Source organism: Acomys minous, assembly GCF_964271855.1.
Source record: "Acomys minous genome assembly, chromosome: 13".
Taxonomy (NCBI): Eukaryota; Metazoa; Chordata; class Mammalia; order Rodentia; family Muridae; genus Acomys; species Acomys minous.
The window spans coordinates 107807791-107826937 of record NC_140495.1 but is presented as its reverse complement, the minus strand read 5'-3'; the positions used below and the strand labels follow the sequence as shown (position 1 = coordinate 107826937).

Sequence of the window (19147 nt, the reverse complement as noted above, 5' to 3'; positions counted from 1 at the left end):
GCTAAATGCGCACTTGGCCGCTGGCAGAATCTTCTCTGATTGACCTACATTAAGACTTGAAGCTCAAAGTGCCACATGCCTTTAATCCCAGCACTCAGGAGGCAGAGGCAGGTGGATCGCTGTGAGTTCGAGGCCAGCCTGGTCTACAATGTGAGTCCAGGACAGCCAAGGCTACACAGAGAAACCCTGTTTCGAAAAACCAAAAAAAAAAAAAAAAAAAGAAAAAAAGACTTGAAGGCCTATGTCTTAGCCTGAGGAACAAGGAAACTGAATTCCAGATGTCATGAGGTTCTCCAAGGTGACACAAAGTCCTCATACTCCTGGGTCCACACATTTTGCCCTGTGATTTCAGACAGGGGTCTTAAAATAAAGACTTATCATTTTAATATGTGAGTGTGCTTGCGTAAATTTATGTGCACTACGTGAGTACAGGAGCCCTTGGGGCAGAAGAGAGTGCCCTGGGATTGGCTCGAGAGAGTTGTGAATCACCACCGTGTGTGTGTGTGTGTGTGTGTGTGTGTGTGTACCGGTCACTAAGTGCTGGTCCTCTGCAAGGGAAGCAAATGCATCTCTCCCACCCAGATAGGACTCTTCTCTTTTTTCCCCTGGACACAGGGATCTCACTATGTAGGCCAGGCTGGTCTCAGACCTCCCACCCGCAGGTAGACGTTCTAAATCAATCACCAGCTTGGAAGAACAAACAGGAATTTCTCCCTGAGACCAAACCAGCCTTACCGCCACGCTTGCCCCTGCACTGTCTGCCCATGCTAGGGAACTGAGCTCTGAGGGCACAGAATGCTTCATGGTAGGAAGGGCCCAGTTTGAACAGATGTACAGGCCAATGCATCCTCCTCCACACCCTGCAGTGTGGTGCCAGAGGGGCCATGGGGAGGCACAGATTAGCTCGAGGATCTAGGGGTAGGAGCCACGTGCCGTTTGTGGGAAAAGCTATTCTGACATATTCTGGAGACACAATCCAAAAATAAACGAAGCTGAGGGCTTCCGGAGGGCTGAGTGGAAAAGGCTTTGCTGTCCTGCCAGCCAAAGCCGGGGTCTGTGACTCTGAGCGCAGCGATTTCTGCCAACGGGCCTCCGTCTTTTCTGTGATGGAGGATATTTTATTTGAGTCGCTCGGCACTGCAAAGGTGCTGGCTGGGAAGACAGCATGGGACAAGAATAAGAGCTGGCCTTGCTCTGAGGTCAGTGCAGGGAGGGGAGAGGCTGTGAGGGCAGACTGGGAGGGGAGAGGCTGTGAGGGGAGACAGGCATAGCAAAGCAGGCGGTAGGAGGGGTGTGGTGTGGTGGTAGGGCACTTGCCCAGGAAATACAAAGTCCTGGGTTCTACCGAACACTGGAAAGGAATGAATGCATGCACACACTCAGACACACACACACACACGCACGCACGCACGCACAGAGGCTGAAGAGGTGTGGAGTGGTTTTAAGATCTACTGGTACCAGAAGTTGGCTTTTAGGTGTTTCCAGTACCAGACCCTGCTCTGAACACCTGTTCGGCCATAAGCAGTACTATGATGCCATCACAGAGGAATGCCGTGAGTTCAAGGCCAGCCTCTGACCCCAATTTTTGGATAGGAGGATCTGAAGTTCCAGAGAGTTAAGGGCTGCCTGGGATACACGAGAACCTGTCAAAAATAACAAGAACTGTAAGATGTGTTTCCAGGTCACTTCACAGGCGTCCTATGGTTCCGGAGCCCCAACCCTTCACTGTCGCTTGCACCACTGGCTGCACCACCTCGGGCACTATGGGGCTCACACAGCAGGGCCTGGGACCTGGTGTGCTTAAGGGGGTATAGCACAGTGCCACCCTCCCACATTTAGCTCAGCAGCCAAACCAAGGAACGCTGAACTCAGCCCGTGCTCTCTCTGCCCTCCCCAGGCCAGGAGAGGCAGAGGAGGTCCTAGGAGGCAGACCACGGGGCCAGGGACCACGGGGCCAGGGACCACGGGGCCAGGGACCTGCCCACCCTGTGCTGTTGCAAAAATTCCTATCTTCAGAGTCCTGTTAGGGAAACATAACCTCAGACCTTGCTACTGGGAGTGTGGCATCTGGGCCAGCAGTCACCATCTCCAGGGGACTGAACCCTAATGTGCACGGCCTGAGGGCAGAGGATCGGCCTGCCACAGCCAGGGTGCTCACCTTACAGCCTGGGCGCCATACTTGGGAGGTCTGTTTGATGGCTTCGTGCATTCTTCAATTACTTGCAACCTGGGGCCTTTTCTCCAAGTTTAGAGTCTTTCCACAAAGGCTGCCTTTCCTGTCCTTTGTTGAGCCCCGAAGTCTCGCAGCCAGCTTCATCAATCTACCTTAGATACAGACTCACGTGCAGACGTCTACCTCAGTCATAAGCTGGTTCTTACTGTAAGGTCCCTTCCCCTCCGCCTATGGTGGAATCGAGCCACCTCTACCCTGCTGTCACACCAACGGCCTAATGGCTCTTACCCTGGCAGCTTGACAGAGATAACCAGCTGTTAAATGGGCTCCCGGACTGGCTTCCTAGCAGTCACTAGAAATTGCAAAATACTCAGCCTCTTTCTTTGGCGACCTTGTGTTGTATGGCCTGTGCCCACGAGCGGCTGCCTTGGTATGTGTGTGTGACCTTTCCAGAAACCAGGGACCAGGAGCCGCACCTGGGCTGCTCTCTTGCCCAGTGTATGCGGAACCTTAACTTCCCAGGAGCCACTGGTGTTCCCACCATGCCCGGAGCCTGTGTGGACACGGGGACAGGTTACAGTTCTGGAAGGTGGCAGGTGGGTGGCTTGTGCTTTGTGTGGCAGCTCCAGGGGAGTGTGGGACTCTGCACACCAACGCCTTTTTCAGGGCTTGTTGGTGGGTTTTCCTTTATCTTCATCACTGACAGAATACTTAGTTTCTGTACTCAAACCCATGCAAATGAGACTCCGAGACATTTAATACAGTGCCTTAACCCCGGGCAAATGGAAGACAATTACGTTGAACCTTTCCTGGACTTATATGGCTAACTTCTGTACAATTCAAGGGTTTTGTTGTTGTTGTTGTTTTGATTTTTTCACTGCTGAGAGAAGAAAGAGCTGGAAGCTGAAGGCTTGTGGAAGAGAACTTTCTTTGGTGTGGCTCTTGAGTGGGGCGAATCAGACAGAGACTCCCAGCCCCAGCAGTGTGAATCCTGAAGTCAGAAATGCTGCAGCGTCCTTACCTCCACCAGAAGGTGGCGTGGTGGTGCATGCCTTTAGCCGCACCTGAGGCCGCAGCACTCTCGAGCCTGAGGTCAGCCTGGCCTGTATAAGTTAAGGCCAGCAAGTGCCACACAGCTACACCCTGTCTCAAAAAACAAAAACAAAAACAAAAACAAAAACAAACAGACAAAAAACCACCACCAACAACAAAAAGGCCAAGAGTTGAGATCAATATCAGACCACAACAGTGATTTCAACCACCAAGGGTGCTTTATTCTGCAAACCTGAAAAGATTAAAAAAAAAAAAAGCCAAATGTGTCACGTATAAAAACTTCTTACCTACTTTCTCTAAAGCCCTAAGAAGCGCCACTTCCTGTGGGGAGGCTTGTGAAGGCCTGGCCTTGTGCTCACTCCCAGTGGCAACTCCCTCCCAGGGGAAAGCTGGCCAGTGCTCCCGCTTCCTTCTCAGAGATTCACCCCACGGCTTGATTACCACACATTAGTATTCCCCACTTGACACCTTCTCAGCAACTTGATTGCTGGATGCATTTTTCATTTGGCAAAAACTCAATATGGCTTTGCGTGGGATGTTTAGATTCAGAGCAGCAGTGTTGATGCTCAGGTTCTGAGAGGGAAACCGAGAGAGCTGTGTGTATTCCTGGAAGAACGCACGCGGGAGGCTGAAAGGGGCTGTGCAGTTAGCGCGCCTCATCCACATGGCCTGCTTGTCAAGTCTGAGACTGTTGGCTGGAATACAAATGGCCCCGAAGACGACCCTTCCGCTTCAGAGTAGGTCCGCACACCGCTGAATGGCACGGCACTCTGTCATCCGGAAGATGGCTCACCAGGACCTGGGTGTGCCTGAGGCAGCATCCCACCTACCCAGAAGGGTATGCCTTAAGGATCTTCACGTCATCCACAGGACGGTCCTGCGAGTTTGTTTCTACCATGCCCACTCGATTCACCATTCCTATACCCTGGCACACTCGGCCAAAAATGGTATGTTTGCCATCCAGCCACTGGGTAGGGGCCAGGGTCACAAAGAACTGGCTGCCGTTGGTGTCTGGTCCTGCATTGGCCATTGCGAGAATCCCAGCCCCTGGGGGAGATAAGAAGGGAGAAGAGCGTGAACAACGACCCCTCAGGCCGGCAGAGGCAGCACTGTCAGAGGATGCAGAGAGCTGCATGCACCTCTCTATCCCCAGCATCAGGACCCACGGCATCCCTTCCAAGGCACACGGCGGACTCTCCCTACACACCCAGTGGCCTCCAACTTGCTCCAGCTTCACTTGTGTTGCTCTGCACTAACCACTAGCCCACCTTACTCCATCCTCTGAGAGCCCAGCAGGCCTTGCTTTCCTTTGAGAAAGCTTCAGACAGCCTTTTATGACATTTAACAAGTGGGTAGAGCCCAGAACACAGAGCAATGCTCAGAACTGCTAAGGACTCTCAAGAGGCACTGTTTTCTTCCATCTGCCAGGGCACTCTGTGGCGCCATGGCTGGGCAGCTGTCTGGCGCCATGCCACGGTGTCAGGCAGTCACCTTGAATCACTGCCAAATGAGCAAGCTTTCATATGCCCCCCTCTCCTGCCCATCCAGCCAGATCACACTCTCACCAGTGAACTTCAGGTCCGGATGAAGTTCATCTTCAAACTGTTTGCCGTAGATAGATGCGCCACCTCGACCTATCCAATCAGAAGACAAGCAAGCAGTGAACCAGCCAGTCTACCTCACCACAGACGAACAGCCTGAGGTCAAGGGACACTTCAGAGTACAGGGACGGACAAGGCAGCAAGCACCGCAGCCCCTCATAGACACATTATTTATTTATTTTTGGTTTTTCGGGACAGGGTTTCTCTAGGTAGCCCTGGCTGTCTTGCGCTTGCTTTGTAGACCAGGCTGGCCTCAGACTCACAGAGATCCGCCTGCCTCTGCCTCCCACGTGCTAGGATTAAAGGCGTGCGCCACCATGCCTGGCTTAGGGTTAGGTCAGTGGACACATTAGATATGCCAGTCACTGGCTTCATTTGGGTAAGACAATACCATCTGTTAAATTAATGTTCACTGTCAATGTGCGGGAAGCCAGAACAGTATCCGAAAGGGCAGTGGCACTGGGTATCTGCCCTCTACAGAAAACCTCCAACGTGACCGCCAGGGACCATGGCTCTGAGTATTTCAGCAAGAGTGCCCAGCCCCTTTGCCCAGCGCCCACCACAGACACCGCTGACCAACCCTCTTCTCTGCTGCACTTAGCCTCTGCCCGCGAATCCTACTGACCCACCACCCCAGGCGCCTGCTGTAGAAGGCACTGAGATCGCTGTTGCCTCCCCTAAGCCAGGCAATGGGAAAGGAAAGCCATCAGCTTAGGGAGGAACAGCGATGGTGCTGAGACACACGCACGGGGCAACAGCAGCACACACACACAGAGTGCACGGAGAAGCCAGGGGTGGGTGGTTAACGGGAAGACAGACGTGTGGTCGGCTAGCCACACCACCACCGGGTCCAGTATGGTAGGGGAGGTGCCGGGCACATAAGCTCAGGCAGGATCTCCTTCTATAGGAAAAGGGTAGACATTCAGGAGGCTGAGGCAGGAGGCTGGAGCTCAAGACTAATCTGAGCTCCAGTGAGAAGAGCTTGTCTCAGAAAAGAAAGGAAATATGGTGTCCACACAGGAAAACCTGACAGGAGGCAGACTACTCACTGGCCACGGGTCTGGCTGAGTTACAGGTTTGTCCAAGTGAGTAAGTGAGCTCTGAGTCCACTTACAGCAGAAACCGGCGGAAGAAGGGTCTGCCCTCCCCAAACAGCCTGCTGTAAAGGAGCAAGCTACAGTGCATGTCCACCCAGCAGGCCCCTGGGCACCACAGCTACCATGTATGTTTGTTAATTTTTGAGACAGGGTCTCTCCATGTAACTGCCCTTGAATCTCACAGAGATTTATCAGCCTCAGCCTCCTGAGTGCCGGGATCGGGGTGTGCACCCCACACCCAGCTTTGTTTTTAAGTCCTTTGCTTTCCCCTCTAGGCTGTCAGACCCAGCAGGTCGGGGAAGCCTCCCATCTGGGCCAGGGTCGATCCACTTCTGGAAGATGAGGGAACTAAACCCCACCATGCACGAGCTTGTCCTGACAGTGGCAGCCCCTCAGTGCATTTCCACCAGCACTGCGGCCCCCCAGTGTGCTCCTAACTCACTTCCTCTGCCCAGAATGAGGGCTGCACCTACAAAGTGCAGCTTGCACGCCAAGGCTCTTGGGAAACTGTCCTAGCGAGGGTTTCTTTTATTTATTTATTTATTATTTTTTGGTTTTTTGAGACAGGGTCTCTCTGTGTAGCCTTGGCTGTCCTGGACTCGCTTTGTAGACCAGGCTGGCCTCGAACTCATAGCGACCCGCCTGCCTCCCGAGTGCTGGGATTAAAGACATGCGCCATCACGCCCAAGCTAGTGAGGGTTTCTATTGCTAAGATAAAACACCAAGGCCCAAAGCAACTTGGGGGTGAAAGGGTTTGTGTTGCTTATGCTTCCGTATCACAGCTCCTCACTGAAGCCGTCAGAACAGGAACTCAAACAGGGAAGAAAGCTAAAGGCAGGAGCTGATGCACAGCCCATGAGGATGGCTGCACACTGTTGTGCTCAGCCTGCTTTCTCACAGGACCACCAGCCTAGGGATGGCCTCACCCACAGCAATCTCTATTTTTAAAAAATACCTACAGGCTCGCCTACAGCCTCACCTTATAGAGGCAGTTTCTCCATTCCGTTCCCTCCTCTCAAATACCTCTGGCTCGTGTCAAGTTGACATAAAACTAGCCAGCACAGGGACCTGAAAGCTGCCACATAAATGCCACCGCAAACATTAAGATACAGGCTAATCAAGAGTCAGCGACACGGTGGAGACTTTAAATAACCAAGGAGACAAAAGGACAGCGGGCGGAGGCCCTTTTAATCACTAGGCATCTTGGGAGCTATGAGCTGAGCTTTCCAGAACAGCATTCACTTGCTCTCCTCTCATAACTCAGTTCAACCCTGAGGGGCTTGAGGAAAAGGCCTGCAAGACATCCCAGTGTGGACGTTCCTGAGGGCACAGAGAGCTGGGGCGAGGTGGCCAGGCAGGAAGGACAAGCGACCTCGGCAGAGTGCACCCCTGCGCACAGACAAAGGCCCACACAGGCTCCACAGTCCCTGGGCCCAGGCTGCCGGCTGAAGGACAGGCTTCTGGCCTCTGTGGAACACGTATCCCATACAGATCTCAGACACACGACACATGACAAACTCAGGGGCCTCCTCTGACCAAGGAACAGCTACGCCAAATCTCATCGAGATGCTGTTCTCCAGTCGACAGCCCCAGAGGCCTCTCCCAAATGTCAGTAGCTGCTTTAGAGGCCGACATTTCCTCAGCAGCGACCTCTACTCCACCAGGGGTGCGCCAAGCTCCAGTTTCTTTGGTCACTGAGATGCTCATATCCCTAAACCAGGCCTGCAGCGCACAGACATACACGCAGATCAAACACCATAACATCAAATAAATCTTTTTTCAAAGGGGGTGTGTGTGCAGAGTGTACCATGTTAGTGTGCTGCTCACTCGCCTCACCCAAGGCTCCCTCACACTTTCCCATGTTGGGGACACTTGGGTTTGGGGGAGGGGCCATGAACCCCAGTGCTGCACGTGCTGGGCCGCAGCCCTTCATGGTGGGTTGAGGCGTCTCTGAAGCCGTCATCAGGCTTCCGTGACTGGCCCCTTGTCAGTCAAGGCTCTGCAATGTCTTCTGGGTGATGCTTTAATTACACTTACTTATGTGTTGTTCCTGAGTGTGTGTGCATGCTCACCATGGTGCCCAAGTGGACATCAGAGGAGTCTGTTTTTCCCTTCACCTTGTAGGTCCCAAGGATTGGTCACCAGGCTTGGTGGCAAGCACCTTTACCTGTGGTAAAGGTAGCCTCCTTGCTACCTCCCACTTGTTTAGGGGGATTCTGGGAGGAATGGAAGTGTTTATAAATGATCTGTGCTGTTCTTAAAAATAAAGCTACCAGGCCGGGTGTGGTGGCGCACACCTTTAATCCCAGCACTCAGGAGGCAGAGGCAGGCGGATCGCTGTGAGTTCAAGGCCAGCCTGGTCTACAAAGTGAGTGCAGGACAGCCAGGGCCACACAGAGAAACCCTGTCTCAAAAAAACCAAAAACCAAACAAACAGATGGAAGAAAGGATGCTGATGGCTGGGTGTGTCCGACCATTGGTTAGAAGTCTCAACGGACCTAAAACTTCACCATCTGCTTGCCAAGACCACCTGAGAGACTAACTGCTTTACAACCAAAACAGCCACTGGCCCTAAGCTCTGGACCGGGTCGAGCCTCACCTCTGGCCAGCTGTAACTCGTGTACAATAAATCACTGTTCTCAGCTGAAGACTGAAAACAACAAATACAGCTAACTATCTCCAAGACTCTCCAGCATCTTCCTTACCTTCCCCCCACCCCAAAACTCCCGGGAGGAACAGACTGACGTCTAAGGCGTGACACATGAAGCGTGGGCTGACACACGTGCTTAGTGCTTAGTGCGACTTGTCCCCATCCAGCCCATGACAGGGAGCAGATTCCTAACCAGGCCTAAAGGAACCATGGTGGGCAGTGGCCCATAAGGAGGGCCACACGGGCACTGGACACCAGGTCGGCTGACCAACAAAAGCCTCTCCTCTGCTCTACTCTGGTGACAAAACCTCCAACAGGCACCTCAGATCACTGTCCCCTGGACATTCCCAGTGCTTTCTCCCCACCTTCCCTGGCCTCAAAGACATGTACAGGGCACTTGCGGCCAGCTGGGGACAATGGCCCAGTTCTGTCTTACAACATAAACAAGCCTGCCAGGTCACTCTTTCAAGAAGCCAGCGGTTTCCGTATAAACACAGACAGCCCCCTCCTTTGCTTTTCCCCGTAGCCTTTTCTCATCTTCCATCAAAAGCAGCTGCAGCCGTTGTGCAACCAGAAGACACGAGCCCAAGATCAAAGGCCAAAAGCTAGGAGTGGTGCAGAAAAAGATAGAGCGAGCTCTGCCCTCATTAACTGTGTGAGGAAGCGAGGCAGTGGGAGCAATGGCTTCCCTCATGTTTTATACTGTGGGAGAAACAGCACAGCCATGATGGCTGCCACGCTTGTTAGAGCCCAAAGTATTACCCAACGACACACCCACTTAGTGACAGCAGGCCAGAGCCCATCTCAGGAGTCATGCAGGTACACAGGAAGCGAGCACAGAGGGTACCAGGGATGCTGGGCTCACTAACCAAGGGTACATGTGCCTCCCCTGGGACAGCAGACACCGTCACCATCTACAGAGGCCAGCAGTCAGCCTGGCCCACTCCCCTCTTCCAGAACTCCTGGCTCTCCTTGCTCTTCAGGTAGCCTGGAGATTATTCCAGAACCTAGGGTCCTTCCGCCCTCACTTCCTCCTGTCACTGATGTTCCCTATGAACCACTGGATACCCACCCCCATGTACCCGAGGCCACAGCTGTAAGGAAGCTGCAGCGACAACTGTCTCAGCTTTCCTCTTCCTGTCAGCACTTCATTAATATTTCCTATTATTATTCTTCAGAAAACAACCCCAGCTCCACAGTCCCTCTATGTCCTGTGTCCCCTTCATAGGAACCTGGCGTATCTCCTCTCGTTCCCTCACTCTGACGGGCGCAGGATAGGAAGCACAGTCCGTGTTCCATCCTGAGGCCTCCACACACCCGTGGCCCACTGCTCCACTGAGCCCTGGCCGATGGTGCCCTGAGAGCTCACCTCTTCCCCTCCAGCTCTCTCTCTCCCTATAAAGCTCGGAACATCTGAACCCGCCTGCGTGCTTGCTTCCCAGGGATCACACTGTCCCTGGTGCAAGCCACACCCTTCCAGCTGCACCATGCAGAGCGCGCTCTGGATTGGGGTGATACATGTACGAAAGGCCTCTCTGATAAGGTCCAGTAGAGCTCTGAGTACCAGGGTCGGGGCAGGAGCACTCCAAAGGGAACATCCCTTAGACCAGGATGCTTGCCAAGACACAGCTCAGGTACCAGGGATGGTGGTCCTCTCCTCTCCCCCTCCCTCTCTCGCTCGCTGCCCCCCACCCTGGTACTCAGAGCTCTCTCTACTCCACCTTATCAGAGAGGCCTTTCCTACATGCGTCATCCCTAACAGCATCCTCTAGCCCAGCAGTTGTCAACAGGGTTGGCTGTGGCCCTGGGGACGCCGGTTAATGTCAGGAACAGTTTTGGTTGTCATAACTGAAGAGTCTACTATCTAGCGGGCAGATGCCATACTATGCCATGCCGGCTGCTAAACATCCTTCGATGCCAATGCAGCGCACCCCAGAACTATCTAGCCTCGACTGATAACGCCAAGGTGGAGATGGCCCGCTCTCCCCACAGCCATCTTTCAAGTCACTTGACAGTACACCCAGAATAGCTCACCTCTGCCTTCTCATTGGACCTTCTCCCTGCTGGACTCTAGTCTGTAGCGCGAGACAGCAGAGAGAGTGAGCTTAGCAGGAACCTGTGACAAGCTAAGTAATTAACCATAAAAAAACAAGCTTTTAGCTGGGCATGGTGGCGCACGCCTTTAATCCCAGCACTTGGGAGGCAGAGGCAGGCGGACCGCTGTGAGTTTGAGGCCAGCCTGGTCTGCAAAGCGAGTCCAAGACAGCTGGAGCTATTATACAGAGAAACCCTGTCTTGAAAAACCGAACCAAACCAAACCAAACAACAACAAAATCTTTTGAACTGTTTCTGTGCCGAGCCTTTGCCAGCCACTTTTCCAATAGGAGCACACTTAGCTGCCAAAATAACCCTAGGAGGAAGGGACGGCCATGCTCCCCACCTCCTCTCTTGTCCCCTGCACATGCAGTCCAGAGATGTGTGACTGAGGCCTCAGTCATTCAACTACAATCTCAGGAGCAAACAATGGTGGGGTTCACCACAGGGCCAGTGACGCAAATCAGCCGCGGGTTCCCAGGACAGCAGGCTCTTCCCATGAAGCCATGCCCTTGGCTTCTACAGTTCCTTCAAGGCCCATCCACAAGCCTCCTCTCCGGTAAATCACGCTCCATGGGACCAGTCCTCTCATGAACTACCCAACCTGCCCAGGATACACACTCACGGCCTCACCACTCTCCTGTGTCTTTTTTTAAATTTTTATTGACTTATATGTACAGTTGGTGTTTGGTCTGAGTGAGAGAGTAGGACCCAGTGGAATCTGAGTTACAAACCAAACAGTTGTCAGCTGTCATGGGGGTGCTGGGAATTGAATAGGGTCCTCTGAAAGAGCATCCAATACTCTTAACCGCTGAGCCATCTCTCCAGGCCCTCTCCTGTGTCTTAAAACGAGGGGCTTGTTTCCTGTAGAGCTGGGATCTCTGTGAGGAAAGAGAATGCCCTAGCTTCTGTGCCTTGACACTCTTCACAGGCCCTGAAACAGCGCAGGACACCCAGCGGATTCTTAGCAAATATTCACTAAACGAGTAAAATTACTAACGGCTTGCTGTTCCACAAGACAAATTACAGGTGTTCCTGGGGCTACCAAGAGGAGAGATGAAGGAGGGAAGCTGCCACGAAAGGTAACCATGTGCAACTAATCAGGGCCAGGAACAGAACTAGGCGACTTCACAGGAGCTTGTCAGGGTGTGGGGTTCCAACTGGAGGCGGGCGAGCAAGTATGGGTAAGCAGAAACGAAAGGGCTGCCGTGGTCATTTCAGGGTGGGCAGTGTGAGGGAGAGGCTATGCTCAGAGTGAAACGCAGGAAGCCAGAAGGCATCTGACCTGAGAGTGAGTCTGCCAAGGATGGGTGCCAGGGGGCCGTGGGAAGAAACGGAAGTGGGGGAGAAACACCCAACTCACAGAGAACCTGCAATGTTACCTGCTACCCGCCTGAGACATTTAGCCAAACCTTTCTCTTCATTGGCTGGCAGGCGCGATCTACTGCCTGGGGGGGGGGCTGAGGGGGGTTCCTGCTTGCTTTTCTCACAGACCTGCTGGCAGGCTGTGCAAACATTTGTTATACTTGAGGCTGCGGCATTATTGGAAATCTTTCGAGTGTTTCAATTTCATCTAAAGTACATCATGGAAATGTGACATTAGGAAAGACAGCAAAGTAACTACAGAGAGCGGGGAGGCACTGCGCCAACAGGTCACCTCAGAGTCACTCCCGTTCACCGAGCGCCGGCTGTCGGCACACCGGCGTTACAGATTAAAGTTCATTTCACTACAGCAATGAGAGGCAGAAGCAGGGCGCACACCTTTAATCTCAGAGCTTGGGAGGAAGAAACAGGTGCTTCTCTGTGAATTTGAGGCCAGCCTTTCTACAAAGTGAGTTTCAGGATAGCCAAGCCTACACAGTAAAACCCTGCTTAAAAAAGGGGAGGGGGGGGGTCAGGAAGGGCAGCCTTGAATATAGGCATACCCTGTCTTGCCTCAATACCCAGTGAAATGAGCAAATCACAACGGTTTTTCAAAGGCAAAAATCAAGGGAAACAAACAGCCTGGTGTGGCACACATCGCCAACCTCAGCATTCGGGAGGCAGAGGCAGGCAGATCTGTGAGTTCCAGGCCAGCCAGGGCTACACCATGAGATCCTGTTAAAAAAGGGAAACAAATGTTTTTTTTTTTAATTCTGAAAAACTGGCCGAGCAAAGAAAGACTCTTCTCCCCGCACGCACTGCGGGGGACTAGAGTACGGCCAGGCTGAGCCCCACACCCTGCAATTCTGAAAAGCCAACAGAGGGCGCCATCGAGCTGCCCAGGGGCAGAAGCCCACACACAGCACACAGCGTGTTTGGAGGGCTGTCTACCTTCCAGGGTTGGACTTGGAGGGATGACTGAATTCATTGGCATCCCATGTGAGCTCCCCAGTTCCTGTTCAGGCTGGGAGGCAGTGGAGAGCCAGCCACCGTGAACACGCAGTGGAGAAGACACGTGGCCCCAGATAAGTTTGAAAAATCGACAGGAATCTGTTCCGTTGTACCTGACCAAAACCAAGAGAGGGACACACAGGGCTGATACCAATGTCCACAGAAATGTCGTGGGCAGTATGGGGCAGACCACAGCCGATGGAAGGATGGCGGGGTGGGGTGGGGGCACCATCTCTGAGGCCCTCAAACATGAAGGGCTCGGCAGAGGTGAGGCCCCGGTGTGTCAGCAGCTCCGACACAGATGGTGGACACACTGAGGGGAGAGGCCACAGCTGGGCTGAGGACACACACCAGGAGCCACATGGCACTAATAAAAGAGTAACACAGCTGTGAACAGCGAAACCTTCTAGAACAGACCCAGCTGAAAATGGAGTAAGCCAGAGCCTGAGAGGGAAAAGGAAGAAAACCATCTCACATCCCCAGGAAACGTGACAGACATGGACGAGAAAGGGCAGGGCCCAGCAGCTTCCTGGTAAGCTCGGCCAGCCAGGGCAAGGCTCCCGCAGGCTTCTCTGACTCACTGGGCCGGAGGGGACACATCTGGATTTCCTGAGACTGTGTTCAAACTAGAAGGTGCTGAGCAGAATTTTCTAAAGGTGCTGAAGGGATGAATGTGGCGGCCCCAACAGATATGATATCTACTCATGGTCTTTTTTTAAAGTACAAAGGCAACAGGAAGTCTGAAACAGGAACCTAAAAATATAACACCTGCAACAGAAAGCAAGAGGGGGGACCCCTGGTGGGGAGACGGTCTGGCTGGGGAAGGGCTTGCCGTGCACCTGAAGACCCGAGTTCAAAGCCAGGCATGGTGGCGCAGGCCTGTGACGCCAACCCTCCCACGCAGGATGGGACAGAGACAGAAAAATCTGCTAGAAGCTTCTAAGTCACCTAGCCTAGAGTAGGCAGAGCTGCCCAAGTGAGAAGATGAGCGCCAACTCCAGAAGTCCTTGGACTCCATCGTGAGCAGTGTAGCACGCATGCGTGTGCCCAGTAAATATCTGAAAAAAGGAACATTGCCCTCTGCCCTTGTTCCAATAACTGAGTGGTTGAGTACCAAGTCCACCCAAATGCAGACCCCACAGGTTTGTTTTGGGTGAAGATGAGAAAACAATAAAACTAACAACAAAAATTAGGGTGTGTGGAAGGAAGTGTGGCTCAGTGGTTAGGAATAACGGCTGCTCTTCCAGAGGACCTGGGTTCAGTTCTCAGTGCCCCATCAGGTGGCTCACAACTGCCTGTAACTCCAGTTCCAGGGGGTCTGACATCCCTTGGGCTCTGTGGGCATTAGTCAATGGTGTACATACATACACATTAAAAGAAAAAAAGAAAACCCTTTGTGGCTGGAGAAATGTATCAGCCATTAAGAGCACTGCCGCTTTTCCAGAGGACCTGGGTTTGGGTCCTGGTAGCTCACAACTGTGTGTAACTCCAGTCCCAGGGGATCGGATGCCTCTTCTGGCCCTCATGAGCACCAAGCATGCACACAGTGCAGAAATATGCATGAAGACAAAACTCAGACACATAAAATAATATTTTTAAAAATACCATAAATAAGTATTTTTTAACTTTAAAAAACTTAGGGTGTGGTCTGGAGAGATGGCTTAGCGGTTAAGAGCTCTGGCTGCTCTTCTAGAGGACCCGAGTTCAATTCCCAGCACCCACACGGCAGTTCACAACTGTCTGTAATCCAGCTCCAGATCTGACGCCCTCACATAGACATGCGTGCAAGCAAGACACCAATATAAAATAAAAATAAGTAAGTCATTAAAATAAATTTAGGGCTGGGCATCGTGGCGCATGCCTGTAGTCCCAGCACTCAGGAGGCAGATTGATGTGAGTCCCAGGACAGCCTGGCCTACAAAGTGAGTCCAGGACAACCAAGGCTACACAGAGAAATCCTGTCTCAAAAAAACCAAAAGAGGAAAAAAAAAAAAGTAGGGTGGAAGAATAAAAATGAATAGAAATCTGTAATTATAACGCATATACCACTCCTTCTTATTTGCTTGTAGCCCTGGCTGTCCTAGACTCACTCTACAGACCAGGCTGACCTCGAACTCGGAGATCTACCTGCCTGCCTCTGCCTCCCAAGTGCTGAGATTAAAGGCGTGCGCCACCACCCAGTCATACCCCATTCTTTTCAATGTATTTCCATTTGTCTAGTTATTGGTCCAACCTGGCTTTAGTGTAGTACCTAAAAGGCCTCTAGAAAGAGGTCCTCCTGAAGTCTGTTCTCCTTGAGAGGACGGCTGGTGGATAAGCCAACAAAGGAAAGAAACCTCAGGATCAATGCTTCTGAGATTCCCTCCCTCTTTCCCACCTTTTGCTTTCCTGAAATATCGATGGGGGTTGCAATAACTGAATGCTATTTCAGAGAACCGGGGTAACAGCAGTCAGGGTGAGGAGAAAACCAGGCTTGTTTAAGAGCCGGAACTAGGCCAGGTGGCGGTGGCGCACGCCTTTGATCCCAGCACTCAGGAGACAGAAGCAGGTGGATCCCTGTGAGTTCGAGGCCAGCCTGGTCTACAAAGTGTGCCCAGGACAGCCAAGGCTACACAGAGAAACCCTGTCTCGAAAAACAAAAACCAAAACAAACAAACAAACAAAAAACCAGAACAAAACAAAAAAAAAGAGCCGGACCTGGAAGAGAAGAGGCAAGCTGAGCAAAGGTTCTCGAGAGGGTACGTGTTCCACCAGGCTCCCCGAGAAAAGCCCTTCACCTGCCTAGATGGTGGGGACACCTGTACCCCCAGCACCCCAAAGGCAGAGGCTGGGGTTCAGAACACTTCAGAGCCATCATTAGCTACACACTGAGTCAAGGCAACCCTGGGCTACACGAGACCCAGCCTTATAAAAGAGGGGTGGTGTCTGAGCAAGGAGCATGCCTGCTGAAGAGGCTTGAAGACCTGAGTTGGGGCCCTGGGCAGCCACGGGAAGAGCCAGGCGTGGTGCTACACCTCCATCACCCCAGAACAGGGAGGCCAGGGGAAGAGCCGGGCGTGGTGCTACACCTCCATCACCCCAGCACAGGGAGGCCAGGGGAAGAGCCAGGCGTGGTGTTACACCTCCATCACCCCAGCACAGGGAGGCCAGGGGAAGAGCCGGGCGTGGTGCTACACCTCCATCACCCCAGCACAGGGAGGCCAGGGGAAGAGCCAGGCGTGGTGCTACACCTCCATCACCCCAGCACAGGGAGGCCAGGGGAAGAGCCAGGCGTGGTGCTACACCTCCATCACCCCAGCACAGGGAGGCCAGGGGAAGAGCCGGGCGTGGTGCTACACCTCCATCACCCCAGCACAGGGAGGACAGGGGAAGAGGCGGGCGTGGTGCTACACCTCCATCACCCCAGCACAGGGAGGCCAGGGGAAGAGCCAGGCGTGGTGCTACACCTCCATCACCCCAGCACAGGGAGGCCAGGGGAAGAGCCAGGCGTGGTGCTACACCTCCATCACCCCAGCACAGGGAGGCCAGGGGAAGAGCCGGGCGTGGTGCTACACCTCCATCACCCCAGCACAGGGAGGACAGGGGAAGAGGCGGGCGTGGTGCTACACCTCCATCACCCCAGCACAGGGAGGCCAGGGGAAGAGCCAGGCGTGGTGCTACACCTCCATCACCCCAGCACAGGGAGGACAGGGGAAGAGGCGGGCGTGGTGCTACACCTCCATCACCCCAGCACAGGGAGGACAGGGGAAGAGGCGGGCGTGGTGCTACACCTCCATCACCCCAGCACAGGGAGGACACGGGAAGAGCCGGGCGTGGTGCTACACCTCCATCACCCCAGCACAGGAGGACAGGGGAAGAGCCAGGCGTGGTGCTACACCTCCATCACCCCAGCACAGGGAGGACAGGGGAAGAGGCGGGCGTGGTGCTACACCTCCATCACCCCAGCACAGGGAGGACACGGGAAGAGCCGGGCGTGGTGCTACACCTCCATCACCCCAGCACAGGAGGACAGGGGAAGAGCCAGGCGTGGTGCTACACCTCCATCACCCCAGCACAGGGAGGATGGAAAGAGTTGGACCCTTGGAGCTTGCTGGTCAGCCTGCCCAGCCAAGGCACTGGTTCAGTGAGAAACCCCCTTAGATAGTGGTGAGCAATTCAGGAAGACACCGGATGTCAACCTCTGACCTCCACATGCACGCGCACACATGGAGACATACAACACCCTCACACACAAACAACAAAATGCGACCTAAGTACCTGTAACCCCCAGTTCATGTGCCAGATCTCCCCGTAACTCCACATCATTTCCAAATACTGACCTCGTGTTATCCTGAACGATTCTGAAGAATTTCAACCAAACTCTTTACAAAGACTTCCTGTTCCAAACCTGGCCCTCGCTCCACACACACGGCTCTGCACTCAGCCTTCCTCCTCCCCCACCACTCAAAGGCCTCAGACGCACTTGCCCAGTGCCTTCTCTCGTACCATCCGTTCAGTCTGTCAGCAAATCTTCAACACAAGTAACTTGCTGGACTGGGAGCGCAGCTGAGGTGGGGGAGTGTCAAGCACATGCAAGGCCCCGGACTCCCAGCACCATGTGAACAGGACCTGGTGCGCATGCCTGTACTCCCAGGTGGGAGCAGGGGACATGTAACAGTTTTTGCTGCAGCGGTCTACTTCTAGCCTGCATGGGGATGGCAGACTCTCCCTAATCTAGACCTGAAATCTCTTCTTTTTTTTTTAAATTGGTTTTTGGAGACAGGGTTTCTCTGTGTAGCCCTGGCTGTCCTGGACTCACTTTGTAGACCAGGCTGGCCTCGAACTCACAGCAATTGGCCTGCCTCTGCCTCTGCTGGGACTAAAGGCGTGCGCCACCACAACTGGCCTAGGCCTGCATTCTTTCCTATTCATTCATACTCCAAGCAGCAAGCAGAGTGACCCCTGAGAGCACTGACAAGATCCTGTCACGGTATTCAAAGCACAGCAGCGGCTGTGGTCCCGCTCAGGACCCCCAGTCTATTGCCCCCTCTGTAACGTCTACACAGGCTCCTGCCTCAGCCCCTCAGGCCCTCGTGCACCCCACCCCAGTGCCGAGGTTCCTGCTGTCTCTCCGGTCAGATCTTCGCTCCAATGCTTGGGAGGCAGAGGCAGGTAGATCCCTGTGAGTTCGAGGCCAGCCTGGTCTACAATGCGAGTCCAGGATAGTCAAGGCTACACAGAGAAACCCTGTCTTGAAAAACCAAAACCAACCAAACAAATAAATAAGCGAGCCCGATATCCTCTTCTCTGACCCAGGGCTGTCTCTATTTGACTTCGGACTGGTGCAGCTCCACGTCACTGTGATTCCAGCAGTTCCCAGTTGCTTTTAATGAATGACACAGGAAAGTTAGGGAAACTATCATGGCCTGGAATGGCTATTACTCTCCAGTGAGCTAGTTACACACGGGACGCTGAGGAAAGCAGGAACTGGCAGCAGAAGCAATGAGCCAGAGCCAGCATGTACCTGGCTCACCAACATGTGAGAGAAGGCAGGAGATCAGGGGTTCAACACAACCTCAGCTACACCGGTCCCCTGGTGGTGGTGGTGGGGGCGGCTACTGATGCAGCCCAGTTGGCAGAGGGCTGGGCACGGGATGGGGTGCTACTGATGCAGCCCAATTGGCAGAGTGCTTGCCCAGGGTCCTCCAAGCCCTGGGTTCGATCTCTACCCCAGCAAACGCTGAGCACGGCAGCACACAGAAATCTCAGCCCTGAGGAAGTCAGGGCATGAAGATCAGAGGATTAGCTCCCACTCAGTCAGTGAGTGAGAGGCTAGCCTGGGCTATGAGACCCTGTCTCAAAACAAAAACGAACTAGATCCAGCCAACGGGAAAGCAAGCTGTGGTTGCCTTACAATCCAGTCACGACAGAGTGAGACTTAAACTGTATGTGGTGGCTTCACTGTACCTGTCCCTGTTGGGTCACCGCCTTGGATCATGAAGTCCTTGATGATCCTGTGGAACTTGGTGCCGTTGTAGTAGCCCCGCCGCGCCAGCTCCGCAAAGTTCTTGCAGGTCTTGGGCGCGTGTTTCCAGTACAGCTCCAGCACAATGATCCCCATGCTGCA

At 53.5% G+C, this 19147-nt stretch overlaps 1 protein-coding gene across 2 annotated transcripts in view; it reads right to left on the bottom strand.

Annotated features, from left to right (window-relative positions):
• The window catches only part of CPNE5 (copine 5), a 114768-nt gene that overhangs the window by 92265 nt on the left and 3356 nt on the right, over positions 1-19147 (bottom strand). For both annotated transcript variants that reach the window (XM_084754037.1, XM_084754038.1), the window contains exons 2-4: positions 18988-19142; positions 4792-4860; positions 4057-4273 (exon numbers count right to left, since the gene is read on the bottom strand). In XM_084754037.1, coding sequence (XP_084610163.1) covers positions 4057-4273; positions 4792-4860; positions 18988-19142 — 441 coding nt within the window. The remainder of the gene's footprint in view (positions 1-4056; positions 4274-4791; positions 4861-18987; positions 19143-19147) is intronic.